This window comes from Bidens hawaiensis, unplaced genomic scaffold (assembly GCF_021521415.1).
Source record: "Bidens hawaiensis isolate Kalapana, Puna unplaced genomic scaffold, B.hawaiensis_p1.1 tig00022183_1, whole genome shotgun sequence".
NCBI lineage: Eukaryota > Viridiplantae > Streptophyta > Magnoliopsida > Asterales > Asteraceae > Bidens > Bidens hawaiensis.
The window spans coordinates 85,091-109,793 of NW_027493445.1; the positions used below are offsets into that span (position 1 = coordinate 85,091).

The following is a 24,703-nucleotide window of genomic DNA, read 5'->3' on the forward strand; positions in this document are numbered from 1 at the left end:
TAATCTAGTGAGTGAATTAACTCAGGCAAGGAAAGATGAGTGGGAAGATGAGGATAAAGGTTACCAACAAGTGTAAGATGCGTGGTTTCACCGTCAAAGTGGAAGCCCTAAAGCTCATCCTTTCATTCATCTCCGACTATCAAGACCAAGACCAAGCCCTTGATCTCATCCTCGACGAGCTTAAACTCCAATCATGTACGTATTTTCCACTTCCATTTACCAATGCCTGGATTTAGGCTAGGGTTTTTTATTATTATTATTATAATTTTGGGGCTTTTTTGTAATTGACACTTTTGGTGGAATTGGATAGGGTATTGGTTCGTACGGGTGTTAGTCGTGTCGGGATGACCGGTCAAATTGTTTAAATGACAACCCGAATTCAGTTATGTTTAAATAAAAGGGTTTAATCAAGCTATAAATTACGGGTGTAAACCATCCAAGCTCGAGCTTCGGCTCGTTTTAACTTAAAAATGATTGAGCTCAGTCGCTTATTGTTTATTAAATATTTAATTACTTTATTTATTAGTTTTAAATTTTAATATGATATAATGTATATTAATTAGTTATTTTTATTGTAATTTTTATCTATTACATAAGTAAAATAAAAAGCTAGGCTTGATTTGTGAAACTCAGGCTCAAGCTCGTTTTAGCTCGGCTTGATTCAAATCTTTAAGGAGCTGATATCGAGTAGCTCATACACAGCTCGGTTTGTTTACACTTCTGTTGTAAATGTGTTAATCAGGTTGGTAGGTTGTAAAAAATGGGTTAAACGAGTCACAAATGCATTAGTGGGTCGATCTGATTTTAAATAGTGCAGGTTGACATTTTAACGAAATAGGTTAAACGGGTCAACCTGAAAACGAGACATACACCAACCCAAACATCATCATCATCATTATTATTATTTTTCAATTTTGATTCAAAGTTGTTGCTTTTTCAAGTCCTAAATTGTTAAGATTTAATATGCATGTAAAATTTATAGCTGTCATTATATATAAAAAACATGATGTAGTTTTTTTTGTTTTTTTGGGGCTCCTTTTTTTAATTTGGAAGTGCGATAATTTTTTGTGGAATTAACTTATTATATTGATAAAATGAGATAGTGGAATCTTCGATTTTGGATAAGGAGCCGGTACAACGTGCTGTAAACAACCTTCAAGCTGCATCTGCATCTGTAGACGATGATGATCTTAGTACAAATATGTCAACGGCTTTCAGTGTAATTGACGCCTTCAACATTCCAAGGTTTCGCTATGATCCCGTCAGAAAGATGTTTAGCGAGTAAGTCTTTTTTTTGTTGTGGTTGCATTGCATTAATTATACGTTGTTTGTTTTCCTATTAACTTTAAATGGTCAAAGGCTAGGAAACTTGATATTTAAGTTATATGGTAATTAACATGATTGTCACAATTTATTACATAAGTTACACTATACATCCAAGTGTAATATCATTTCTATATATACCATGTTACTCTATTATGCACACAATAAATACCAGTACAGTTTCTGATTTCATCTACTACTATATGTATTAATTACATTTGAATTTGCAATATGATGCAAATGTACTGACTCATTTTTGAGGAACTCTTTTTAAATCCATGGTATTATTTGCTGTATCATGGTGGCCTACAAAAACTCTGTTATATTTTTTAATAGCAAAAACACAAGTCTTGCCGTATTCAATTAAACAACATCAATTCATTTAAGATGGAACTTTAACTGAAAGAAATATGTGCCATTTATATATCTTTTGTTTGATGTAGACACACAGGGGCACTTCCAATTCATGGTGATGCTCTTTCAAAAGCTTGGTTGTATAGGGATCGGTTTCTTTTGCTATCTCAAAGGCTGTCACGTATTCCACAATTCTCTAGGCCTTCATTTAGTAGCGAATTATCTGAATTTGGGAGCTGCGAGGTTTTTTTTTCTCATTTACTCTTTCACACACATGCATATATATGTGTGTGTGTACATGCATGTAAAGCGATTATTTCAGAACCAATAATATGTTGAGACTTGAGAAACACTAGAACCTTAGAACCATATTAAAATTTATATATTTAACTATTTAAGTACTTATTATATAAATTGAATAGAATACACGTAGATTTCAATAATTTTAAGATAGAAAAATATAATATTGATAGTCTTTTATCTGAATGAACATATGCACATGCACATTTATATTCATCGGTTCGCAGATTTATATATTATAAAAAAAGTAATCACGAGAGAGGACATAAATTCAAAGGAACGAAGAGAGATAAATAATATTTGTTTTCCAATTATATTTTTATCGTTGAAGTGAAATGTACACTGTCTACTGCAGGTTTTGCGGTTTTCAACATACTATTGGTTCTAAAATAACGTGCCTCTATATATACAGTTGCAATTTGTGAATGGAGTGTTTGTCTAAAAGTTTTGCTTATTCACGTATTTTGTAGATATCTCAAATTCAATCTCTGGTGGGACGAACAGGAGTAAGTTGGGTGATGGGTGTTATATCTCAATTTGAAGATGGGGTCTTCTACCTAGAAGACCTTACAGGAGCTGTTCAAGTCAACCTCACCAATGCTATATCCTTAATCATTTGATTTTTGTTGCTTAATAATTATGTTACATTTAATTAACTTCTTAACATGGAATTTGATTATAGTTGGAGACTAGTAATCACTAGGGGTGCTAAACGGGCTATGTTTGTGAACTGACTCGACACGAACCCGAAAGTTTGACCCGAACGCAAAAATCTTGTCAGACTGTGAACTCGAACACGACAAGCATATTCGCGGGTTGACTTGAAAGTCTTTTATTTTTATTGTTTATCTAAATGGGTTTGTGGGTTCGACCTGTTACTGACTCAACTCCGTTTATACCAAATTTTTAACTTTTATTTAAAACAAATATATACATGAAAATTGTACTAAATTTTTTATATTGTTTTATAGCTTACAACGTGTCTTAGTCATTAGTATGGGTATTTGCTACAATACGCGAGATGCACAGTAACATAGCTTTTTCTTAACATTACTTACAAAATAACAACAGGATATTTTACTGAGAACAGTATAGTTTTAGCTCAAGGGGAAATGCAGTTAGATGGTATTTTCCAGGTCAGCATTAACGTATATTTTTTCTGGTAATAAAGTCCACATTCATTAAATGTTCATTGCTAACTTATAGTTATACTTCGATCATCATGCAGGTTCAAACATTTGGTTTTCCTCCATTAGAAGACCGAGAGAAGTCAACCTCATTATTTACCGGGCTTAATTATTTTGGTAGTCAAGCACTTGCAAAAGAAGACACTGTATCCTTTCTGAGTCCCTTAAAGGCTTATAACTGTAATTTATTTGCCACGTCAGCTTGAATTCTAAATTGTTTTGGAAGTTTCCTTAATTGTGTTTCCAGCTCAGACTTGCAGAGATGGAGTCAAGGGCGGTTAATGAAATGTTTGTTATACTGTCTGACGTTTGGTTGGACCATGAGGAGGTATTGAGTTTGTATTAATTGGATGTGACAGTTTGACTCGTTTATCTAATGGGTCGATTTGGGTCGTTTTTTTATCTCAAACAGGTCAATGATAAAAGTTAAAAGGAAACTTATCAAATGGATTTATTGAACCAAAAGTTGCTCAAAATCTATATTAAACTATTAACGAATTAATATATTTTTTCTGAGCATGTTTGAGACAATATAATCATTTATAAAGAGGTTTAGACTTGTACAAAAGTTTTTAGGGTCAACCCAACCTATGCAAAATATATCAGGGGTGTGAGTTTCTGACATGAGATTGAAACACACCACGAACCTAATACCAAGTTCTGGGTTTGGTTTTAGTATAAACGGATTTGGGTAAATCTGCGAACTCGTTTAGGCAACATAGTGGGTTTGTGGGTTGACTTATTCAACCATTTTTTATTATTTTTAAAATTGGTTGGGCATTTTATATCAACATTTAAAACCTAAAAGAGAAATTTAACTGTTTTATATATTTTAAGTGAACCGTTGGGCAGGTAGTTCGTTTATGTTAGGTTATTTAATAAATAGACGGACATGAACAGACTATTTTGTTCAATTAGTTAAACGAACGGACATGAACACAACTCTTGGTTCATATATGTCTGTGGATGCTCGGCTTGTTTACAAGCCTAAAATATCGTATTAAACGGGCCGTCTTCGTCTCAACCTGTGAATATTCATGTCATGCGTGGTTTCATATGCCTGACACGATTTCCAAGATCGTGTCAGGCTGGACCCGCCAACCCGCGAATTCAAATCGTTTAGGATCCCTACTTTGACCAGAATGTTTTACCACCTCTAGCAGTAACCTTATGCATGCACCATCTAATATCCTGATTATATTTTTTATTAGAAAAGACCATTGCAAAGCTCGAGATCGTGTTAGACGGTTATGAAAATGTTGAAGTCGTTCCTTCTCTCTTTGTGTTTATGGGAAACTTTTGTTCACGCCCGTTTAATGGTGCATTTAATTCTATCTCAAGTATCAGGTGAGTGATTCTCTCTGTATTAACTATAAGTCAACTATTATTATATTTGTTCTGAATTAACTTAAAAGAAACAATTTTGTGACAGATCGAATTTTGCAAAACTTGGGAAAATAATTGGAAGCCATCAACGATTAAAAGAACACAGTAAATTCCTTTTCATTCCGGGACCTGATGATGCAGGTGAAGAACGTTGAATGTGTTATTATTTACTAGTTTTGTTTGTAATTTTGTTGATCAATTGTTTTCTGTTTTTAATTTTAGGGCCTGCAAAAGTTCTACCTCGGTGTGCTTTACCTAAATATATAACTGAGGAGCTTCAAAAGCATATCCCGGATGCCATATTTGCAAGCAATCCATGCAGGTTAATCTGCAATTATTTCTCAAAAATTTCGATTAACCGAATTCGTTTAACGTTTTTGAGTTCGGGTTTGTATATATTTATGACTAACATGATTTTCTTTTTGGTTTCAGAATGAAGTTTTGCACCCAAGAAATAGTATTTTTTCGCCACGATCTACTTCACAGAATGAAGAAATCTTGTTTGATTCCTCGTTCAACAGAAGAAACCAGTGATGATTTTGAGCATGTGAGTTACAATTCTCTGTCATAATTCAAATACTGTTTCGGGTGGGTAACGGGTCATTTGAGTCAAAATGGGTCAGGCTGCTAGCTCTTTTCTGTGTCTTTTGAAAAATGCTTTTGGAAAACTGCTTTTTAATCCTTTCGAAAAGCTAAAATAAGAAAGTTTTTTGTGATTGCCAAACACATTTAAACTTTTTGGCTTTATGAAAACACCAATAAGTCAATAAGCATTTTTCAAACTCAATTCCAAACATGCTCTAAATATTATTACAAAAACTGCATTATTTTCTATTTACAATGTTGTAAGACCCTGACCTTTTGTTTTGACTAGAATTTTTTTATTTGACCCGTCTGATCAGTTATAAAATTAATGAATCCCGTTTAGGGGTGTAAACGAGAAGTGGCTCGTTTAACTTACAAGAGCTTGAGCTTGGCTTGTGAGTAGCTTTTCAAGCTCGTTTGGGCTTGGCTCGGCTCGTTTATTATTTTATTAATTAGTTTACATACATTTATATTTATTTTATATATATGTTCTGAATATAAGTTTTATACATAACATAGTATATATTATTTAGTTATTTTTTTAGAATGTTGCACATTACAGTAATAATCATGTATTAAATTTATGTTATACAAGTAACAGGGCTCGTTTAGTCTCGTACTCTTGTGAGCCAGCTCGAGCTTAGGCCTGTTTTGTTAAACAAGCTTATTTTACGCTTGAGCTTGTTTAAGCTCGACTATTCGAGCTTTTAGCGAGCTGATCTTGAGTAGCTCTAATCCCAATTGACTGTTTCATATTAAGGGTTGAAAGTGCCATGCCATCATATAATCTTGAACTAATTAAAAAATATCTTTTCTTGCATGCAGCTTGTTGCTACCATAACACATCAAAGTCATTTGTGTCCTCTTCCTTTGAGTGTAGCGCCGATTGTATGGAATTATGATCACTCTCTTCACCTCTATCCAACTCCACATACGGTAAAATTCTAAAATTTATTATGTTATCCGCATGACCATTTATATTTTGCCATGCTTATTGATGATTACAACATTCACATCTAAAATGGAAAGAATGGAGATGAAACATTATATAGTTATTATTGCAAAATTTACCATCATGAAGCCAGTTAAGGTGTGACACTGTGTTTTGACCTTTTACAGATTGTATTAGGCGACAATAGCGAGCAAAAGGCCTTCAAGTACACGGGTATTACTTGCTTCAATCCCGGTTCTTTCTCAAATGACTTCACTTTTGTGGTATATCGGCCTTGCAATCAAGAAGTTGAACTGTCAGCTCTGGAATCTTGAATGTAACATACTCGACCGATCATTATATTCTCAAAGGCCACTGTTTTGTGACAAGAAAAAACTAATTTGTTTTTATCACATAAGTATTATTGTTAGTAGTGTTTTTGTTTCGTATATTGATTTTATTTGGGTTGTTACGCACACCTGATATCTAGCTTTTTGTATGGTGTGTTTTCGTTAGACTGTTTATCATTGGTTCATAACTTTAGATCTCTATTTCATGCTAACATTAACGAGTCAAAATGGGATTGAATCAAAAATTGTAATTTTTGTGTGGAAAAAATCATCCTGATCATAGGTGATTCTTTAATATATGCATGCTACAAGTGGTGTTGTGACAACTAAGATTATATACATTATACATGTACACATGCTAAAAAAATATCACATGGTTTGGTGTGTTATTTGCATCTTTTAGAGGGCTGTGAACAGTTTTCTGTGTAATTATGTCTGATATCAACTTATTTAAGCTCAAGTCTACATGAACTAAAGGTGTTGCGTGGCCTTTGGGACGACCTTAATGTCTATAAGTTAACTTATGCGATGAGCTAGCAATGGAACTAAAGGTGTTGAGGTCTACGGGCTATCGATCTAATTTGACACGATTTTTATGCAAGGAATGCATTACCATATAATAGAAATTAAAAAAAAAATGCACTACAATTGCAACCTTTTAGTTATGTCTATTTCTTTTTCATGGCAAATACAACTCTTAAGTGCTGGTTGCACCAGGCGGGTTGATCCAACTCAACTTGAGATCCACCTCACCACGTTCCACATGTTGCAATCTGAGACACACATCTTGAACTACCGTGTTGCGTTTCCACATTACATGGCTTTGTTCCACCAATAAATTTGATCAATCAGGCTGTATTTTCTTTAGAACAATCCCACTCGGGAAGTTTTTTTGCTTCATCTTTAGTGCCTCTAGAAACGGTTTGATGTCAATTTCTGCGTCGCCCATCTTGTCATCCTTGCTAAATGTGTCATGGTCGTACACTGTCTGCAATCATGGGTACATACATAGGTTTAACATATCGTGTTTAGGTTGACTTGTTTAACCTATTTATTACAACCAACCAACATGTTTTTGACATGTGAAAAACATACCAACAAAATTGGAAGATCATGTTCTTGAATATTGGTAAGAATCAAATCTTCGTTCCACTCAGGGTTTGAAGAAACACTAAGTGACCCCGGCGGATTACGGATAATCTTAGGGTTAAGTAGATGTTTCCCACGAGGGTTAGGTCCTGCAAAGATGGTTATTCTTCTGATGACCTGCAAAACAGACACCGTGAGCTCGTCACTGAGAAGGGGGGGTTCCTCATTGTGACCACCCTCCGGCGTGAGAATCAGACTAGATTGCTCTGAATATCAGTGTATATTAAGAGAAATAGCTAGAGATGATAAGATGATATAAGATGATATAAGATGATGATACCGTTCCAAGGTGTTGGAGTATTTATAGCCGAAGGTAGGTTTCCAAGCAGGTACGGCCAGCTGTATAATATTCCTTTTCCACCAACTGTGGGCTACGTACGTGCCATGCTGGTGGTTGGTGGGTAGGCAGCGGCTGATAGTGACATGGCCGGCTGTGTACTATTCCTTTTCCACCAACTACAGGCTATGTACGTGTCACGATGAGGGTTGGTGGGTAGGCAGCGGCTGATAGTGACATTTTGTACTGGAGCATGCTCCTCCTCGTACTATTGTCGGTGAGCTGTCACCCTGTGATTGGTTCATGGGCTGCTTTGGTCAGATCTTGTCTATTTTGTCCATACCTTGGCAGGTATAGTACAAAAGATCTTCCAGAAGCGTACGGACTGGCTCATTTGGGCGGGAGTATTCCCGCCTTGCTCATTCCTTCTTCAGGTGACATTACTGAATTATTGAGAGTTAGTGCCTTGTGCGTGTAGCCTTACTATTAGTGCGGGTAGCCTTCCCTGATGGCTTGTATCCGCAGCTGCGAGAACAGGCGGGGTACTTTACCATTGGGAGGCTTTTCCTGCGGGAACAGCTGGCGTACCGCGCGTAAGGTCTTCATCTCTCTGAGCATGGTGGGTCCTGCGGAACCAGTTGGTCTTCGCGCAGACTTCCCTCTTCAAGGTGAGTCTTGCGGGTCCAACTGGGCTCTGCTGGGACCTACCTCTTCAAGTCCCCCCAGTCCATTGTTCTTCTCATGAATTGTCAATAAGTGAGGTGAACTTTTGGACTTAAGCAAGGGGTTTTGAAAAGGGTTTTTAGTTTTAAGGTTCTCCGTGGGGATTCTTCCCGCGGTTTTCCTAATGTCACGTGCAGAAATTCCCGACTTTTCTGCTTGATCTTTGGGTATGATGCGGGTAGGTGTGTAACCTCCTCGTAAGTCAGGAGCGTTGAGTTTCACTTGTGTAGATTCTCCACGAGGTTTTGGTAGTTTTAGACATAGTGATCAATTATGTTAAACAACCAATTCCATCTTGGAGCTTCAAACAATCTAGTTCTTAACGTTCCCGCTATGCGGGGATGTTATTTCCCTTTCCACAAGCATGGCCCAGAAGATCCTTCTTGGTTTCAATTCCCTGCAAGTGCTAAGTATGTGAAGGGTTTCGCCTTGACACTGTACCCGCACTCGTCTTATAGTTTCTTGATTTCCAAGGTATTCTTGGCTTCAATTCCCTGCAGGTGCTAAGTATGTGAAGGGTTTTGCCTTGACACTGTACCCGCACTTGTCTTATGGTTTCTTGGTTACCAAGGTAAGGGGGTATATTCCCTCTTATTTTTGAATCTTTAAATCTTTTTGAATCTTTTTGACTTGCTTTATAAACGTTATATGACTTGCTCATGCATACTTTAGTTTAACTTAGCAATTTTTCAAGTGTTTTGAATAAGTTAACCTTTCGACGCGTGTTTGTCAATAGGTTAGTGTTTAGTTTCCTCTATCATGATTGTGCGGGTAGGACCGTCACTTTCACTTAGGATGACCAAACTTCACCTGTAACTGACCTGCGTGAAGGTTTTCCTCATCTTTTTAGAAATTGTCTAAGTGTTTTGAATAAGTTAACATTTCGATGCGTGGCTGTCAATAGGTTAGTGTTCAGTTTCCTCTATCATGATTGTGCGGGTAGGATCGTCACTTTCATTTAGTGGGATGGCCAAACTTCACCTATAACTGACATGCGTGAAGGTTTCCTCATCTTTTTAGAAATTTTCTAAGTGTTTTGAATAAGTTAACCTTTCGATGCGTGGCTGTCAATAGGTTAGTGTTCAGTTTCCTCTATCATGATTGTGCGGGTAGGACCATCACTTTCATTTAGTGGGATGGCCAAACTTCACCTATAAATGACCTGCGTGAAGGTTTTCCTCATCTTTTTAGAAATTTTCTAAGTGTTTTAAATAAGTTAACCTTTCGACGCGTGGTTGTCAATAGGTTAATGTTCAGTTTCCTCTATCATGATTGTGCGGGTAGGACCGTCACTTTCATTTAGTGGGATGACCAAACTTCACCTATAACTGACATGCGTGAAGGTTTTCCTCATCTTTTCCTTAGAAATTTTTATCGTTTTTTGCGTTTATGCGGGTTTTGCCGCCTTCCACACGCAACGACTTACTTTCCCACTTATTTATGCGGTGAATACCGGCATATCAGTGTGGTCAGATCATAAGTAAATGTAAGACTATCAGCGTCAATGTGATAAGGAGAATCATTTCCATTAGAAGTGGCTCTAGGCCTTTTCTTTACAAGTTTGGAATTGATCTACATGCAGCCTGTGTAATTGAGCTCCCTTCCATGTTCTTGGGATGGGGGTGCCATCGAGCCTTTCGAGCCGATATGCACCTGGTTCGGAATCTCGTTGTTTACGCAGTATGTAGTCTCCAACATTGAAGCTGCAGTTTCATTCGTGTTTTCCCCAACTGGGGTTCTACACGCATTAGCCTGCTTAGCGTCCATTACGCCACGAGGTGTGTGAGTTTCCCATCTCTGACAAATGCTTCGACGACGTCCTTCAAGGATACGCATTCCTCCGTGGTGTGGCCTTTTGTCCTGTGGAAGTCACAGGATTTGCTTTGATCAGCGTTTAGACGCTGTCGGATTATTGGAGCCTCTGGCCATGGGAGCCTTTCGGTGGCAAATATCTCGGTGACGCTTTTGGTGAGTGGCGTCCATCTGGAGTTCCGGTTCGACGACTGCATGTTATCCCTTCCGCCTAACCGAGGGTGCGAGCCGGATGAGGTGTCAAAGTTTACCCTTGACTGCCAAATACCAAGCTTCCTCTTTTTGTTTTGTCGGGCGGTATAAACGTTATTTTCTCTCGTCCTCTGGGTGTAGAGGTTTGTGCTCTGGGGAAGATCTCTACCCAGTTGCTTCTCCGTTTCCGCAAAGCGTTTAGCTGCTGTCATGATGGCATCCCACGTGGATGGCATGCAATCTTTACCCGTCAAGGTGCGGATGAGCTCTGGGTCTTCCGCGCCCTGGATGAAAGCAGCGCGAACAAGATCTTCGCTAATAGTGCCCAGACTTAGCTTCTTTGAATTGAAGCGCGTGATGAAGTCTAGTAAAGACTCATCCTCCTCTCTAACGCAGTTGAGGATCGTCCACTGCTCTTCAGTATATTTTCTTTGTTGACTGAAGTGCTGGCTGAACTTGTGTTGGAAGTCCGCCCAATCATAGATGTGGTGGACCGGTAAACGATCAAACCACGCCCTGGCCGCTCCAACCAGCGTCATCTGGAACATATAACACCACGTGGGTTCCGTCCAGTTGCTGACGGTTGCCCCCGCTATGAATCTGTTCAAGTGATCGTCTGGGTCGGATATACCATCATAAGTGCCGATGTTGGACATCTGTTTGGCACTCTTCGGGGCGATTGCTTCCGCAATGTCCCTTGCAAACTTTGACGTTCCTGCATTTGCAACAGTTGGTCTAAAGGTTTTGGAGAAGTCACGTGGGTTTCCCCCCGCGTTCCTTGGTTTGAAGGTTTCTCCAAAATTCCTTCTCGGTTGGAAGTCCGTTTCCTTGCGCTTCCCTTTCGCCCTATGACGAGGGTTTGCGTCACTGTCGGACTCCTCCCAATCATCGTCCAAGTACTCGCACTCATTGCTCATGTTGAGCTGTTGTCGAGTGCTTCCGAATTCGTCAGCCTGTTGGAGTGAACGTAAGCGTTCATCCAACTCAGCTTGGAATTCCTTCTGACGTGCTTCCGCCCACGCTTTAACTTGATCAAGTGTTTGGCGGGGGAGCCTCGTTTGTTGTTTCTCCAACTGGGTATCAATGAATCCCAGGGGAGGATTGTTTACTGCACTTGCCCCGGCTTGGGTAACCGGGGTAGTGTTCGTAAAAATTGTGTACTCGCCGGTGTTCCCCCCAGTAGCTGGGGTTGTGGTTACCGGAGTTTCTTGGTCACTCGTTGGCCTTGGCATCGGAGTAACCTTAACCATCTTTCCAGAGGTTTTGAAAAAACTGAAAAAGAATTAGTTCTAGCTTTTATGCACGGATGACGCCAATGAAGAAACACTAAGTGACCCCGGCGGATTACGGATAATCTTAGTGTTAAGTAGATGTTTCCCACGAGGGTTAGGTCCTGCAAAGATGATTATTCTTCTGATGACCTGCAAAACAGACACCGTGAGCTCGTTATTGAGAAGGGGGGGCTTCTGCCCACAGGGTTCACAATCTTCTGGACAATCCGAGTCTTGAGTTTCTATATATATATATATACCAACTTAAACAACATTTAATATTAAGATCATTAATTATAAATTCACATGCATATATATTAATTGAACAATATGAAAGATGATGTGACCTGATTACCCATCTTGATGACGACATATGGATCGCTGGATTTGCTATCACGAATGGCGAGATGGACGCCTCTTTTTATCGTGATTCTAAGAGCACCCGCCGGAATATCCATTAATCTTCTTCCTGTTTTTGGAAATTCTCTTGGCTAAAATTGCCCATGCAATGATTGCAGAATCTGAAACGGAACAAAAGAAATGGTGGTGTTGATCATTGAATACATGATGCGATTGTAATGAAATCGTGTCGATTTTGGATCGTGTGTGCAAAAACATTTATTTGTGATATACTAAATTTGCGTTTTATAATCCATGGATGAAATGTATTTCATAATTACTAATCTCTAGGCTTGTATGTGAAAACATAAATTACCATGTTATTGTTATGAGAAAATCACATATATTAACTTTTATGTTAAATTTATATAATTTCACGCATAGGCTGCAAGATCGAGCTTGAGCTTGGCTCATCGAAATTGTGACATGCGAAACTTGTGATCTTTATCATGTAAATGTTTTATACACTTGTAGAGAATATTGTGTTGTTTTATTGTAAGTCCTACATCAGTGTAGATGAATAACGCCCTGATGTAGAGGAATAACGCACTCTTCATTACAAGGGGGTGTAAACCTTCTCCACCAAGGCATGTTTTTGTAATCGACGAGCAATACTTCAGGTTAAAACAAAAACATGAGTTCCTGGATGAGTAATACACCGAGAGCAGATCATGCAATATATTGGCATGGTTTACTTGGCCTATTATATTAATAATAACATTATAAAGTGTTACTCGTATTCACGCATAAATATGAAACATGCTTAATCAAAACGCAAAATGATTTTTAATGAGCTCAATACAGCACGACACGACACGACACGACATAAATAACGATAAAATTTAGATTTGGGCCAAAAAAATTAACCCTACAACCAAAACCAACAAGATTAAAATCCCTAGCATCACATTTCATATCATTCCGGGTTAAAACACAAGAAAATGTGACAATGGTCATTCACATGTACAATTAGTGGTCACAAACACATGCACGTGTGATTAACATGCATGAACATCTAATCCCAAAATTCAAATCTCACACACAACATGCATGCATTTCCTTGGATTAACAAAAACAAAAAAAATATCTCAATTTCCGATTAATTGCACCTTCTTTCTTCTCACTTTTATCATATTAACAACAACATAATAATCGTATGGGATTTAAAAATCAGGTTTTGGGGATCTTGTTGTCTAATGGACAATCTGTTGGGTCTTCTTAGAATTAGGGTTAAAAGAGGTATAAATCTCGTTATTCGTGATTTTCGATCCAGCGATCCTTATTGCATTTTGAAACTGGGCGATCAGGTTATTATTATTAATTTTTTCATGAACGTATTCAATTTGATTCGATTACATGCATGCATGGTGATAACTGTTTGTTTGTGTGTTTGATCATGTAGAAATTGAAGACTCGCATTATCTATAAAGAGCTAAATCCCGTGTGGGATGAAGATTTGACTCTTTCAATCGAAAATCCTGATCTTCCGATTGAACTGGTACGTAATATGATATCCTGAACGAAGATCTAACCTTGTGTTTATGTTTATATCTTAAATTGTTCATATACACAATAATTATTAATTAGATTCACAAAGCAAAGATTAAAAGAGCTTGAATTAAAAAATTAGCATGTTTAATAAATGAACCCGATCCGAGTGGGCTAGCGAGCCTAGTGTGTGTATATATATATATATATAACTCTCTTTTTATATTGAAAATATGTTTCTTACAAAAAATATGGTAAAATAACTATACGTTAATATGTTATGAATAAAAAATATATGATTAAAACATATATAAAAATTATTATTCACACATATCATTTTTCTAATGAATAATAAACGAATTGAACCTAACGAAAACAAAATACTCACGAGTTGAGCTTGAGTTTTAGGAATTGACTCGAAACAAGCCGATCACATGCTTGAGTTCTTGTAATTAATGAGGGCCGAGCTCCAGCCTAGTTGGCTTGGGCCCAACTCAACTCATCTACACCCTTAGTCAAGACGTTAGTTCTTTATGCCATTTTAACTTGATATTGATTTCATGACCCTTTGTTTATGAAATTTGTACGAGTTGAGTCAGATTATGCTTTATCTTTAACTGGTAACTTGTGAATTAAAAGATTAGCTATAACAAGTTAAATTAAAAATAATTTTTTTTAACTAAAAAATATTTCAAGACAACCCAACCTAACATGTTCCATTGTGTAAGAATATTTACCCATTTGACCTTATTTGTTTTGACTGTTACCAAGCCCAGCCTTGTATAACTTCATTATAATCCAATGAGGCATAAGTCACCTAAAATGTATTTTTATATAATCCACTAAGTCATTTAACCAAACACGCATATTATTATTTAGTATTATAAGTTATATCATATTTGACACAAAGAACTTAAGTATTCGTTAAAAATGTAATGCGACAAGAGAACCCGACTTGTTTCATTGTGTAAGAAACTGTATTCATTTGGCGTGACCCGTCTTGGCTTGTTAGATAACATGTATGACTACTCAATGTAGTTTAACCAGTCATAAGCAACTGAAAATGTATAGTGATATAATCCCACTAAATCATTTCCTAAAAGATAAATTAGATTATTAAACAATTAATAAATTTTCTTATCATTATACATTTCATTAAAGATAAATTAGACTATTATACAATTTTATTAGTTTTTTTTGGTAAAAAAATGTTTCAAGAATCCGACATTTTTTAATGTGTGCCATGATACAAGCATTAGAACCGAATTTATTTAATTTGTTACTCAACTCGTGTGACCTTACTTTAGTCCAATGACATCTGTGGATCCTTTTAAGACTTATACGCTTCTCACAGGTTTTTTAATTTTACCTAAGCATATGAATCATATTCTTATACGCATGCATATATGTGTTGCAGGAGGTTTATGATCATGACACGTTTAGTAGGGACGATGAAATGGGAGATGCAGATATTGACATCCAACCATTTCTTGAGGCACATAAGATGCACTTGGACCCGCATACGGTCACAAATGGCACTATTCTAAAGAAAGTTGAGCCATCCGAGTCAAATTGCCTATCGGAAGAAAGCTGTGTGACATGGAAAGATGGTATGATCTCTCAAAATATGCTTCTTAAATTACGGAACGCTGAATCTGGAGAAATTGAACTTGAGTTGCATTGGATTGACCTACCGGGAGCCCATCACATTTAGAGTGTGTTTTAGAATGTTCTATATGTTGGTAGGGTTAACCATCAACAACGGATCTAGAAGGGATTAGGGTATTATTTTTTCTATTTTTTTTTTGTAATTTTTGTAGTGTAAAATAAAAATATATAAGTAAAAATAAAATACAAAATATTTGTAATACGTATTTTGAATTACGTTTTTATAACAATGGTGTGTGAAGCATGTTAAATTTTTGATTCGTTAATATTGTTAACGAATCAAAGTGAGCTACAAATGTTCCTTGGTTGCATGGAACTAATATGCTTACAAACCCAACAAGTCCAAAAATAAGAGATCGACCATTTTGAAATGGATCACAAAAAAGGAATGTGTCAAAGAAGCATGATTGATTTGATGATATTTTTGTTGATTCATTTATGTTCCTAAGAAAAATCCAAACAACACTTGATAATATTTGGACAGATAACATTTTACTACCCTTTTAAGATCTTGACAGATTTTGGTTGTCTTCTTATTTAACATTATCTTGAAATAATTTGTATGTTATTTGTATTCTTGTGACTTTTAGCTTAGTTTCATATTCATATGCTCATTGACTTGTTTAAACAATATTTCATTAAGATTTATCATTTTTGAGCTCACTAATTTCTTTCAGGACTATTGGTTTTCATTGGTCCCAAGTATTTCATTTTTGCCGGCGCTGGTCCCAACTATCACTTTATCTGCCAACGGTCCCAACTTTCACACATGTGTCTGCCACCAGTCCACGACTAACCGAGTACTAACTCCGTTATGTTTTAGATGACGTGTCCATCCTACGTGTTAAAAAACCTTGACGTGGCTGCCTGCGTGTATATTAATAACAAAAAACCCTTCTCCTCCTTCACAAATCTGCAAATTAAAGTCAAAATCAAAACCAATGGGGTTAGGGTTACTAGCTTCCAAAGCTCTCCGATCCAAACTCATACCAACAAACCCTAGACTCCTCCGTACCATCACCTCAACACCGGACCTCCACAAACCCGAATCCGCAGCCGAACCGGATCTCCCGAAGTGGACACCGATTGCCGGAGCCAGGGTTCATTTCCCCAACCCGGATGACGTCATCGAGGTCTTTGTGGACGGCTATCCGGTTAAGATCCCGAAAGGTATGACGGTGTTGCAGGCGTGTTCGGTTGCCGGTGTGGACATACCGAGGTTTTGTTACCATGACCGCTTGTCGATTGCCGGGAACTGTCGGATGTGTTTTCACTAAACTTTAGTAACCCTAACCCCATTGGTTTTGATTTTGACTTTAATTTGCAGATTTGTGAAGGAGGAGAAGGGTTTTTTGTTATTAATATACACGCAGGCAGCCACGTCAAGGTTTTTTAACACGTAGGATGGACACGTCATCTAAAACATAACGGAGTTAGTACTCGGTTAGTCGTGGACTGGTGGCAGACACATGTGTGAAAGTTGGGACCGTTGGCAGTTAAAGTGATAGTTGGGACCAGCGCCGGCAAAAATGAAATATTTGGGACCAATAAAACCAATAGTCCTTTCTTTTAAGGTCTTTCTTATCATTTTTTGAAATATTAATCTCATTATATAATTCTGAGTGAAAAACACACAAATAATTATATTTGTATTATATAACTCATCATAATTTACATGTGAGTTGGTATTTTAACTTATCATAATTGATATGCGAGTTATTTTTATCAAGAGGAATTGCTATTCGAAGGCTATGAAATAAATTCCTATCATTTGCGTCATCCTCAATCTTCAAATACTATTACTTTATTTTATTCAAGATATCTATAATTATTCTATAGATGTAATACCTTAAAAATATCATGTATAAAATGTCTCTCTTAAAAAGTGTAGGGACCTAACGGTATTTCCAGACAAAAATAATTTGAAGTTTTATGTGACAATCGTCAATTTCAGGTTAACCTCGTTAACTCAACTCCGTTAATTCAAACTTTAAGATCGTTGAATCTATAACGCATACTTCATTACATTTAAACTAGGGTTTAAATGACGCTTAACACTTACTACATGTGTAGTAGTCTTTCGGGATTTGCACCGAAACGCAAACGATTGAGGAATAAACGAAGCACACTAAAACACTAATGATGTGATAACTATGTGTTAGGATTATGTGTTATATTATTGTCATGATTATGTGCAAGTTAGGATAGAATGTTCTAGAAAAACAACACTTGAAAGTAGAAGGACTAGAGTGTAACTTGTTTGTTTATAAATATATCACTAATAAACAAACCCTAACCTATTATTCTAAACCTACAACACCACCGATCGGCTCTCTCTCCCTCTCTTGACCCACGGCTGCCGTCCACCATCACACACATATACACATCAAATCAAGAGATTAATCCAAGAACTAGGTGCTAGGAAGGTATACTTGATCATCTCTTACCTCTTTGTTGTTTAATTTTGATGTTTGATGGGTTGTGTGAAAACCCTAAATCGGCCGATCTTGTATGTATGTGATTGTTATGATTCTTGTTAGTTGGATAATAGATTGATAACTAGATTGATATTGATACATGATTGATTGTTGTTCTTGATTTGAATTAAAACACAAACCCTAATCTTGTATGTATGGTGTGATTGATATGCATGGATAGTAGTTATAGTGTCTAGAGGGTTATATGGATGCATGATAGTTCATAGATTGTTATTATGATGAGTTTTGATGTGAACAGATTCTGGACAGAACGTATATACGATGTTTAACTGACTGTAACGAAGTGTAAACGTGAAAATTGATTGAGATTGTGGGTACTGCAGTAAACTAGGTTGAGTCTAGTTTCTATGAAGTATAAATTCGTAATTTTTGGATAAGTGGAAGTATACTTTTATGATTTTACAAAAACGTGATGCAAAGCTGAGCTGTTAGACCTGCTGTTAGGTTATGTTGTAAATGTTATATCTCATGAACTACGAGACCAATTGGGTTGGTTCCACCTCTGGAGGTTGACTCACTGAGTTAGGAACCAAACCCAAGTGGTCTTGCATTTATTGGATTTTTCGTTTAACGGGAATTGCAAATAACATTCTGATGTGCATGAATCTGACTGATATAAGTTAGCTGTAATGTTTTGATCATTATGAACAATCTATATGGAATAAAAATAAGATAAAAGATGTTCTGGAAACCTAAGATATGTATGCTCCTGTGGTAATTTTTGGTAAATTAATTGAGACGTTATAATCGGTAAACTAGTGCAATCTTTCAAGTAGAAATTCTGTCATAACGAAACTAGCTGCTGAGTTGTATAGGAATGCATGAAATATGATAGTTTTTATATAATTGTTGTATTTTGACCAAAATACCCTTGCGGGGAATAGTTGCTAGTTGATTGCCATGAATTGACCAAATTGCCCTTATGGGGAATAATGGTTAGTTAGTCTTTGTTTGTTGACCAAAATGCCCCTACGGAATAATTGCTAATAAGTATGTTATTAATACGTGACACGAAAGTAATTGCTCACTCATGTATCGTATCACAATTTTACTTGTTTAAGTCACACACGATTCACAAACGAAACACGAAACATGTTACGTGCATAGGTATTATGTGCCGAGTCTAGAGACTCGTTAAACATTCCGATACTTAGAAAATCTCTTTGTTATTTTAGAACGCTAGAGAGTTTTCTACGACGCGCATCACTCGGTGATCTAGATCGGATATTCTTCGCAAACAGTGAGTTCACTTACCCCACTCTTAAACTGTTTTCAAACGTTTTTCACTTGGGGGAGATAACATACTCCGATAAACATATTTTCTGAGATAAACGCATATGAAAGATTTTGTTATAAATTATATATCACTTGTAAAGGCTAAGCGGCATACGTAACATTTGAAGTCCCACACATCGGACCGGTTAATATTTGGAATAGCGAGTCACTTTTGGGTAGTACTACTGGGTTTGACAAACCCCACCCGACGCTAAGCTCAACTGGAGGTTGAGTGGGTGTAAATTTTGGCTAACACTTACCATGGTCTGGAGGACCTGGTGACGGGCACTTGATAAACAGTCAGCTTCGGTCGCGAACCACTTAGCGATACTTGTTGTATAGATTAGCTACCTATCGATATATAATTTGACATAACACTATCTGGTAATGCAAAACACTTAAACGCTGTAACGTGGTTACACACTTAAACGCTGTAACGTGGTTACACACTTAAACGCTGTAACGTGGTTACACACTTAAACGCTGTAACGTGGTTACACACTTAAACGCTGTAACGTAGTTACACACTCAAACGCTGTAACGTGGTAACACACTCAAACGTCGTAACGGGGTTACGCAACATTTAAACGTCGTAACGAGGTTACGCAAAACGCTAAACGATTTATCTTATTTTACTTGTGAACTGTAACATCCTAAAATTTTTATATTGATAAATAAAAGAAAGTTATGTTTAGTAATTTCACGTTTTAGTTATTTAATGTCGAGTAAGGAACGGGTCTTGGGCTTAGTTATTTTATGAACTCGGCCTGTCTCAACCCGTAGGAAGCCAACCCGAGCCTAACCAAACCCGTAGTATATAAACGAAAGTTCTTGACACTTCCACCATTTTCACCATCTTCCTTCACTTACACCCACCCAAACACTCTCATTTCTAGAGAGAGAAGCTAGAGAGAGAAAGTTCTCAAATCACAAATCCGAGTCCACAATCTTGTTCCTAATCGTTTTTGGTAAGTCCCTCTCGAAAATCATCCGTTTTCATAACCATTTCCGACCTCAAATCGAGCAAAAACTCCCATTTTCGTAACTTGAGTTTTCGGGTCAAAAACCGCCTTGTTTTGGTGTCAAAATGCAAGCTTTTGTGTTTAAAAGTACTAGGAATCGATAGCCCTTTCAATCCCGAGCATTTCCATGTCAAAAACTTCGATTTTGGGTCAAAAATCTGGAAAATCTGGAAAACCCGTGGGTTTCTCCGTCGCCCAGCTTGAAGGAGTCGAATCAGACTCATTCGATCGAACCAGTCGATCGAATCAGTCCATTCGATCGAATGCGTAGATCGAACAAGTCCAGTCGACCGAATAGGGAAGCAACCGAATGGTCTCCAACTCATTCGATCGAATGAGTTTTGTATTCGATCGAATGAGTGTTGTATTCGATCGAACGTGTTCCTGTTTGATCGAACGTGTTGTATTCGATCGAACGTGTTCCTGTTTGATCGAACGTGTTCCTATTCGATCGAACGTGTTCCTATTCGATCGAACGTGTCCCTATTCGACCGAATCAAGCCAGAACCAAGCTGTTTCCAAGTTCGCCTAAGGTTTAACTTCGCCTGAAGTGAAGTTCGTTTATAAAATAAATTAAAAACCTAATGGAAAATGTGTTAAGGCAGTTATCGAAAATAAAATTTTTCCAAGCTGACCTGGCAGCTTAACCCCAGCCAGGGGCTCTGCCCCTTGGACCCCGCTAGGGGCTGCCGCCCCTAGAACCCCGCTACCAGGGGCGCTGCCCCCGGACCCCCGTTCGTTGTGGGTCATATAAAGATAGAAACGCAACATAAGTAGTAGTAGCTAATTGATACGTGTAAATATTATACAGTTAGCCGTGCGCAGCTCAAGAGGGGAATAACTATTAACGGAGAGCGTAACAGTATTCAGGTGAGTTTCTAGCCCCATTTATGTGTTATGTTTTCGGGGCTGTGTGCATACTCGATGTGTTGTTAATACATTTATCCTAAGTGATAAGTGTATGCCATATGTGATATATGTGATGGATATGAATGGTTGCTTGTCGGTACGCGAACGATCTTCGGATATTGCGCGTACTGTCAGGTCAAAAATAAAGGTACGAATATTATACATCGAAGATGCATGAACATTACAAATGAATACTTGTCGGGGCGTGAACGATCTTCGGATATTGCACGTATCGACAAGAGGTATGGTTGTTAAATGAATGATGTAAAGAACGCCTAGGGTGTTCTTATGCTATGATGTAATTATTGTATATGTGAAGTAGGTGTATGCAGGTACACGAATGGTATGTGAGTTCTACGTTCGACATAGTAAGTTAGGATGGCAAATCCCTCTAGCTTTTGTCGGACATAGACTCGGCTGGTGATGGCGTAGTTAAGGACTGCGGGCCTTATACGTAAAGTAGATGATAGATGTAAACGTAGTTAAGGACTGCGGGCCTTATACGTAAAGTAGATGATAGACGTAAACGTAGATAGGGACGGTGGGCCTTATACGTGTTACAGATAATAGACGACAACGTAGTTAAGGACTGCGGACCTTATACGTATTATGGATAGGCATCAGCATAGGAAAGGACTGTGGACCTTATACGTGCTGTAGTTGTATTGTGGTAGCATAGGGGAGGACTGCGGACCTCGTACGTGCTATGGTTTAGGTTGCAACATAGGGGAGGACTGTGGACCTTGTACGTGTTGTGGATGTAGGATGGTATAGGGAAGGACTGCGGACCTTGCACGTACCATAAAGGGTGAACATAGGTAAGGACCGCGGACCTTTTACGTGTTCACGACCTTGAGTACAGGTATAGACGGCGGACTATGAACGTACTCTCGGTAGACTGAGGTTAGTGGTTATAAATATGTGTGTATGTATGGTAGTAAGTGTGTATGTAGAACAGAAGGGTAACTAGTGAAGTATGGATATGTATCTACGGATATGTATGTATGTGTATGTATTGTATGGCGTTCGATTAACTAGAACTCACTCAGCGTAGCTGACTTTTAGTATGCACGCAGGTGAGCTGATTACAGAGTTAGCATGAGGATGACACACGGCATGGATTGAACGGCTGGCATCTGAAGAAAGAAGTAAAGATGTTTTAAATATAAAGTTTTGTGTTATGGTATCAAAGAAAAGGTTTAACGTTTTGTAACAAATGATTGATGTTTTATATTCCGCGAAAAGTTTTAATAAACTCTGATTGAAGAACTGTGTTTATGAGTAAATCCGACGCTAAAGTAGGGCTACCGGGTTCGGGGCCTTACAGATAAGCTTAAAAAACTGGATCTTTTGATGCAACAAAAACGAAATTTCGAAAAAGAAATACAAGATCTTCAAAATAATAAAACTATTTTGTCATGTAAATAAATGAGTTCTATCACACAAAGATTAGAACAAATTTTTGACGAACAACTGGAAAGCTATTCAGCCGAACAAATACAGGAACTCGTTCAACTCATGACCTTAAGCGATCAAGAGTGCGAAAAGAAATTTTCTGAAAATAAAGAATTAAAAGAAAAATATTTTCCAGAAAATAAAGAAAAAATCTTTGCTTTAAAAGAACCCGAAACTGAAGAAGAAGATTCTTCGGAAGAAGAAATTCCAAAACATAGGATGAATAAATCCAACGCTGCTAGTAGTAGTAACCGCAAGCCATCCTACAGGAAAGAGAACACAAAATATGAATTCTCTATGCCCTATCATAAGGGGATACCAAATTCAGATAAAAATAATGGTAGTTCAACTGAAATTGCTACCATAAAAATTGATTGTATTTTTGATTTTAATCAACGAAAAGAAACAATCGACAAATGGAACACTGAGATTAGTCTGATTATCCAGTCTAATCCAGAAGAATTTTCCAATGCCAAGGCCTTATTGTTATTAATAGAACATAAGTCCGCAGGAATAGTCCAAGATTTTATTAAAGGAACAACTTGGAATGAAGATTTACATGGGGATGATCTCTTTGATCAAATTATTAATGCCATGTATATGATGTTCTTAGGTCTTGATTTCCTTACAAATAAAGACAAATATTAACTCAATCACAACTTTGTGATATATGTCTTTTAGATGATTTTACTTGTCTTTTTGAACAAAACTTATACAAGCTAAGCACAGGTGAATATCATTCTTGGATAGAAGTTTACCTAATGAAAATTCTTATTGTTGGCGAAAAAGCCAAAGAACGAAGGAATAAGGAAAAGAAGGACTTAACAAAACACTCCCTAGGTTTTGCTACAAGAATTGTTAAAGAAGAAATTGTTGTTTACTGCGACTTTTCCAACAAGCAAAAACAGTTAAAAAGATTTAACAAAAATTGTTGCCATAGAATTACTGATACACCTCAATTATCTTTTGGGTGTGATGGGGAGAAAAACAAATATTTCAAAAAGAAATATAAAAGATAATATAAAACTAAAAGAAGGTTTTGGAAACCCAAGAAAAGAAAATTCGTCCCTGGAAAATACTTTTCAAAAGAAAAACCTAAGGTTTGTCCCCAAGGAAAAAAAAGAAATGTCGTTGCTGGATATGCTCGGAAGAGGGGCATTATGCCAACGAATGTCCTAATAGACAAAAGTTCCCAGAAAAGGTAGAATTCATTTCTGAGGCAGAAATTGAAGGATATTATCCTTCGGAAAATATTTTTGATGACTATATGCAGGTATACTCAATTGAAAAAATGTATGATTCATATTCAGACAGTAGAAATAGCTCTAATAGTTCGAGATGAATAAAAATAAAACTTCTAAACGGGGGGGATGAATGAATATGAAGACCCGGACAATTTTTATAAAAATCTTCGAAAAAATCTTCAAAAGAAAACTGAATTGGTTTACTTAAATTCAAATTCCAATTATATCAAAGGTTGTCTAGTCAGATGGCAAATATGGTTTTCTAGATATTCTTTCGACATTGAGCATCTCGATGGAACCAAAAACGTGCTGGCTGACTGCCTGACACGAGACTTTCAATAATCGTGAAAACTATTCACACCTTTTTTCTCCTATTTAAGGAGCTAAAACCTTCCTCAAATGGAGCATACAAATCTTTTCCATAAAAAGAAAAAACCCATGGAAGTGCTAAAGGCATTACGTCTCAAAGAAAAAATTCTTCTTATACAATTAAAGTCTATTCAAGAAAAAATAGCACTCTATGACGAAAGTCTAGAAACAACTGCTAATTCAGAGTAGGAATCCGAAAGGAGACAATCTGAATCTATTCCCTTTCAAACGGCAAAGGGTAAAGAAAAAACAAGTCCGTTTACTCCTGTTGCTTGGGAAAAAAGAAAAAGAAAAGTAAATGAAGAACTAAGATCTTCATCTAGTCCAGAAGCAAACGGCTCTGGTAAAGACAAATCAAATCCGTTCATGGCTGACAGCTTGCCAAAAACTGAAGAGGTCTCATTAAGACCAAGTTACTCTCAAATCACACAGAGACCAGAAAATCCAAAAACAAGGTTCTATCTTATCTTTGACGGTGAGCATAGAGGGATATACGAAGACTGGTCAACAGTCAAAAGTTACGTGGATGGAACCAG

At 37.2% G+C, this 24,703-nt stretch overlaps 1 protein-coding gene and 2 pseudogenes across 1 annotated transcript; 2 read left to right on the forward strand and 1 right to left on the reverse strand.

The window, feature by feature from the left end:
- On the forward strand, positions 1 to 6,446 carry LOC143564955 (DNA polymerase epsilon subunit B-like). The gene is made up of 13 exons (XM_077052086.1): positions 1 to 195; positions 1,104 to 1,281; positions 1,767 to 1,920; positions 2,448 to 2,579; positions 3,036 to 3,113; positions 3,206 to 3,310; positions 3,412 to 3,492; positions 4,381 to 4,511; positions 4,597 to 4,691; positions 4,773 to 4,872; positions 4,983 to 5,097; positions 5,961 to 6,071; positions 6,255 to 6,446. Exons 1-13 carry the CDS (start codon positions 36 to 38, stop codon positions 6,399 to 6,401), a joined length of 1,587 nt encoding a protein of 528 aa, XP_076908201.1. The 5' UTR covers positions 1 to 35; the 3' UTR covers positions 6,402 to 6,446.
- Positions 6,447 to 6,886: 440 nt separating this feature from the next.
- On the reverse strand, positions 6,887 to 12,404 carry LOC143564954 (protein C2-DOMAIN ABA-RELATED 4-like; annotated as a pseudogene).
- Positions 12,405 to 13,435: 1,031 nt separating this feature from the next.
- LOC143564958 (protein C2-DOMAIN ABA-RELATED 5 pseudogene) lies at positions 13,436 to 15,441 on the forward strand (annotated as a pseudogene).
- Positions 15,442 to 24,703: the final 9,262 nt, after the last annotated feature.